The sequence below is a fragment of the Scleropages formosus genome, chromosome 12, assembly GCF_900964775.1.
Source record: "Scleropages formosus chromosome 12, fSclFor1.1, whole genome shotgun sequence".
NCBI classification, from domain to species: domain Eukaryota; kingdom Metazoa; phylum Chordata; class Actinopteri; order Osteoglossiformes; family Osteoglossidae; genus Scleropages; species Scleropages formosus.
In genome coordinates, this window is record NC_041817.1 from 2,733,154 (window position 1) to 2,737,729 (window position 4,576).

Consider the following 4,576-nt stretch of genomic DNA (forward strand, 5'->3'; position numbering starts at 1 on the left):
TTCATGGCTTACGCTGACACCTTATTTATCTAAAGCAATGCTGATAACATGAAGAGATGAATGAGATGCATAAGATTTACATTTATTCATTTAAATAATGCATTTGTCCAAAATGCCCCACAACTCATTAAACAGTTTGTTATTAAATCTTCTACTGGCACTTTCATTCTCGTTTTCTTTCCATGGTCTCACCAAACTGAGACTCAAGAACTAGTTCAGTGCGATAATTATAATGAACCCATGTACCTTCAAGAAAAACCCATCATCACTATGCACATGCTATGGAAGCTACTGCTGTAAATATAAAATGAATGCTAAAGAACTAGATGTAAAGTTAGCTTCTACTTACATTTACATTTACATTTATTCATTTAGCAGACGCTTTTGTCCAAAGCAACGTACATCTCAGCAAAAGTACAATTTATGCATTACATTAATATTAATTAATAGTGTAAAGGTATTCCAGAGGGAGCAGCTCATTCCATCTTTCTCCTCATTGCAATTAGCCTTAACATTTCTTTAGCATAAAATCTGAACACTTTTTACTCGGCAAGATATAAAATGTCACAAGATTTTGTGAGCACAGGCAATTGTCTGTTAATGTCAATAACATTTCTAATGTTTATGATAATTATGCCACAGTTGGGATAGTACAACATGATCAGTCTCGGGTTATGAGAGAACAATTGTGTATTCTGGTCACGCTCTTATGCATACCCCTTCACATTGTAATGAGTCCCTTAATTGCTGGGGTTTCTCTTGTTTGTCATGTTTATCTTAAAGGCTTTCCACAATCGGGTCTGACAGAGGTTACTAGGGGCAACCCATTCAAACTTTCACTCTGACAATGGCATGTTTGCGCATCACACCACTGACACTGTGTTAAGATAATTAGGCCTTGCAGTAACATGGCTGAAGGCCACCTGAATATGGTTAGCATTGTTTTTGTTCTGACCTAAACCAAATATAATGAATCCAATGGAACAAAACAGCCCCCTGGGGGATGACAGAAGCTCTGTCCAGTCTCAGATTAAGTTTACAGTCTTTGTACTCTGAATGAATGGGCAACACTGAAACAGCACAGATGTTCACAGCAGTGTTGGGAGACCCCCGTTTCTGTCAGATCAAGAGGTCACATTTGCATTGATCTTATCTTTTATAAAGTGTATATCGTGTGTGAAAATGAGGGTTTGTTTGCAGAGCAAATGCAATGGACACTCCAGTTTCTTTTACATACCTTAGAATTTTTATTATTGACCATTAATTTTACAAGCAGCAACATGGAGATGTTTTGTACACTTGAAAAAAATCCATAAGAAAATCAATGTGATCTACAGTCTCAATAAATAACAGTTCATCAACAGATGGAAATGCCAAAATATAAAGAAAAGCACATTACAAACTATACAGAATGGAGATACTGTAATTTATGTATACAGCTTTGGATGTTTGGTGAATACAAACCTTGTCAATGTCTCTAGCTCTGTTGTCAAAGGTTCCTAGCTAAACTTGAAATCTGTTACATAACAGGATCATATTCAAATTTGAGATAGATATGGCCAGTCAATGGCTTAACAGGCACTGCCTGAACATTGCACATTTTCTTTGACATGTATACATAAAGATATAGCAAGCTTAAATGTACAGGAGGAGTAATTAATGGAATGGCATACAAAAAAAAAAAAAAAAAACTATTAAACAAGTATATACAGTGCATCATGACTTAGTCCACTTGTCAAATCTATACATTTTCCACTTCAGCTGTCTTATTATGATGCAATAGTCTGTTAACTAGAATGAAAACTTGAAGATTCTGATTCTGTAGAGACTGATGAAAGGCCAGCTCTTTTCTTGGACAGAATTTTCAGACTGGATCCTCGGCTCACAGTCAATGCATTCTGAGCAGACTTCTTGAACTTCACTCCCAGGAAAGCATAGAGGATTGGGTTGAGGCAACAGTGGAAGTATGCCAGTGCCTCAGTGATGGAAATCCACATTTGCAGACTCTGATCCAGACCACAGCTGTGGGGGATCACATTGAGAATCACCAGGGTGTCCACAAAGATGCCTGCACAATAGGGCAACCAGCAGCTAAAGAAGCACAGGATGAGGATGACGGTGGTTTTCAGTGCCTTGCGCTTCTGCTGGACCTTGGAGCCCTGGGAGAGCTTACAGATGATGATGCAGTAACAGATAAGGATGATCAAGCCAGGGAGGACAAAGCCCACCAGTATGTGCTGGAAGCGGAATGCAGCTGTCCAGATGGTGAGGGTCTCAAAGGGGTATAGGCGGTCACAAATTACCCTGGTGCCTGTGTCCTGGGCCTTGGCAAATACCAGGTCAGGTACAGTGAGGAGGGCAGCGGGAAGCCACACACCCACATAGATCACCCTTTCTGCCAAAAGCTTCCTGGGGGCCTGGCTGTTGGTGGCATGCACCACTGCTAAGTACCTGTCCAAGCTGATGAAGGCTAGAATTAGTACGCTGCTGTAGAGGTTCACAGTGTAGATCATGTGCACTGTGACACAGAGGAAGCTTCCAAAATACCAACTGCTGGCAGCGTCAACGGCCCAGAAAGGCAGTGTGAGGACAAACAAGAGGTCAGCCACTGAGAGGTGAAGCCTATATTTGTCTGTCATGGTTTTTGACTTATTTTGAAAACCCATCACAGCTACTACAAGTCCATTGCCAATGATTCCAAGTAGAAAAATTAGTCCATACACTGTTGGCAGGAAGATCGTTTGGAAATCAGAGCCCTGGGCTACGTCACAGGGTATGTCAAAATCATCCAGAAGCTCAAAGTCAGATCCGGATCCAGACTCAGAGGTATTGTCAAATACTATGTGCTGCAAAAAAAGAAAACAATACAGGTCAACTGTAGAAGATTAGGCTCTCCACACTCTAATACAATGGGTTAATAAACTTTCCATTACCATTGTACTTGTACCAGACAGCGGTTTGGACTAGTAACTTGAAGGGTTCAAACCTCACTCATTGCATTTAAGTACTTGAGTAAAAATATCATGTGTTATACATGAGTCAGATATTGTAAGTTACATTACATAATACATTAAAAAATAGCTTCTAAGCAATGAACCAGCGATGAATACCAAAACAACTCAGTGTGAACCACAATTAGATAAGTTTATCTATAGCCCTTATAATCAGGGCTGTAAATGTCTTTAAATGAAAACTTTTTGCAATAGACTACATATGTGTAATTGTGCAAAACTTGGAACAATATATATGTACAAAGAGTATTTTTATTTTATGGCATGCTTTGAAAAATGTTAGTGACATTCATAATATAACACTTACTTCTAGTAGGTAAGACATGGTGAGCAGTCTTTTATTACTCCTCAAGGTTGTAGCTTCTGTGCACTACAGCAGTTATGAGTTCTTTTAGTGACTCTGAAGGTTTTAAATACTACTCTTGCATGGACTCCTCCCCTAGGAGGGGTTAACTAGCACACACACACACACACACAGGTTTCACTCAGTTGCCGAATTGTGTTCCTGTCGAAAATGCGTTTTTCCTGTTATTAGGGTGGCAGGTGCTGATAGCAGAAATGAGATCCCTTTTATCTACAGGATGTTCTAAACTGGACACTAATAAAAAGGGAAACAATTAGGTGCTAAACGCGACTTTTCTAAGAAGCCTTCAATATTTAAGTATCAGGTCAAATAACATTTACACATTGAATAACATTCAATAAGGTTGATTTATTGAAATAGTTTTTTCCTGATTCAAATGTAACTGCTGTTGTGGAACTCTTGATCAAGGCTCTTATTATGAAATGGTACAATTCAAATACTCTGCTGTATAAATGGGTAAATCGCTGCTAAGTTAAACAACACAAATTTATAAAGGTTAGGAATACAAACCATGAATGCTATTTGCCCAAATACTTTAATTATCCCATGTAAGTTTAAGTAATTTATGTAATTTAACTATGGCTGTTCATTATTATTGCTGATTAAAAACAAGGTTAACATAAAGTATTATGGTTTCCTCCAGTTCACTTACCATGAAGAAATGAGCTTTGTTATGTATCAAAAAGCCCGTTGTTTGAAAGCAATCAAATTTTAATGAACACATACAGAAAGAGCATTAAAATTTGCTTTCAGTAAAGACAGCATCATATATAATTTCACTTTGAAATTCAAGGAAATTGATTCATTGATTGGTTTTGTTCCATTAATGCCCCTGTGTAGGTGCGTCTTTATGACATTATGCTCTTTTGTACACTGCACTCATCCCTTGGGGGTCGTTCAGCAGTAATCCATATGTTGTGTAGAATTTGAAAGCCAGCCTCTATGCAAAGGTGGCAGATGGTGCCTTGGTGCTCCTCTGGAATTGTCTTCAGAACAATATGGTCATTCTGAGGAGTAACGGCCTGATGGAGAAACCAGAGAATTTGGTTTGTTCAGGAATGAATACGGGTTCCCTCACCTGAGATGTTTGAGGGGCAGAGTGAGGTAAATACACAGGCTTTTTTCCTGCAGACAAGGTCAGGGGAGCCCATTTTGGCCTGTCCACTGTCATTACACGAGCATGCACTTTGACAACAAAAAC

The 4,576-nt window shown here is 38.8% G+C and overlaps 1 protein-coding gene across 1 annotated transcript; it reads right to left on the bottom strand.

Moving 5' to 3' along the window:
- Nucleotides 1-1,738: 1,738 nt before the first annotated feature.
- Nucleotides 1,739-3,377, bottom strand: LOC108927921 (C-X-C chemokine receptor type 4-A-like). The gene is made up of 2 exons (XM_018741551.1): nucleotides 3,319-3,377; nucleotides 1,739-2,846 (listed from the first exon to the last, which is right to left on the bottom strand). Exons 1-2 carry the CDS (start codon nucleotides 3,334-3,336, stop codon nucleotides 1,788-1,790), a joined length of 1,077 nt encoding a protein of 358 aa, XP_018597067.1. The 5' UTR covers nucleotides 3,337-3,377; the 3' UTR covers nucleotides 1,739-1,787.
- Nucleotides 3,378-4,576: the final 1,199 nt, after the last annotated feature.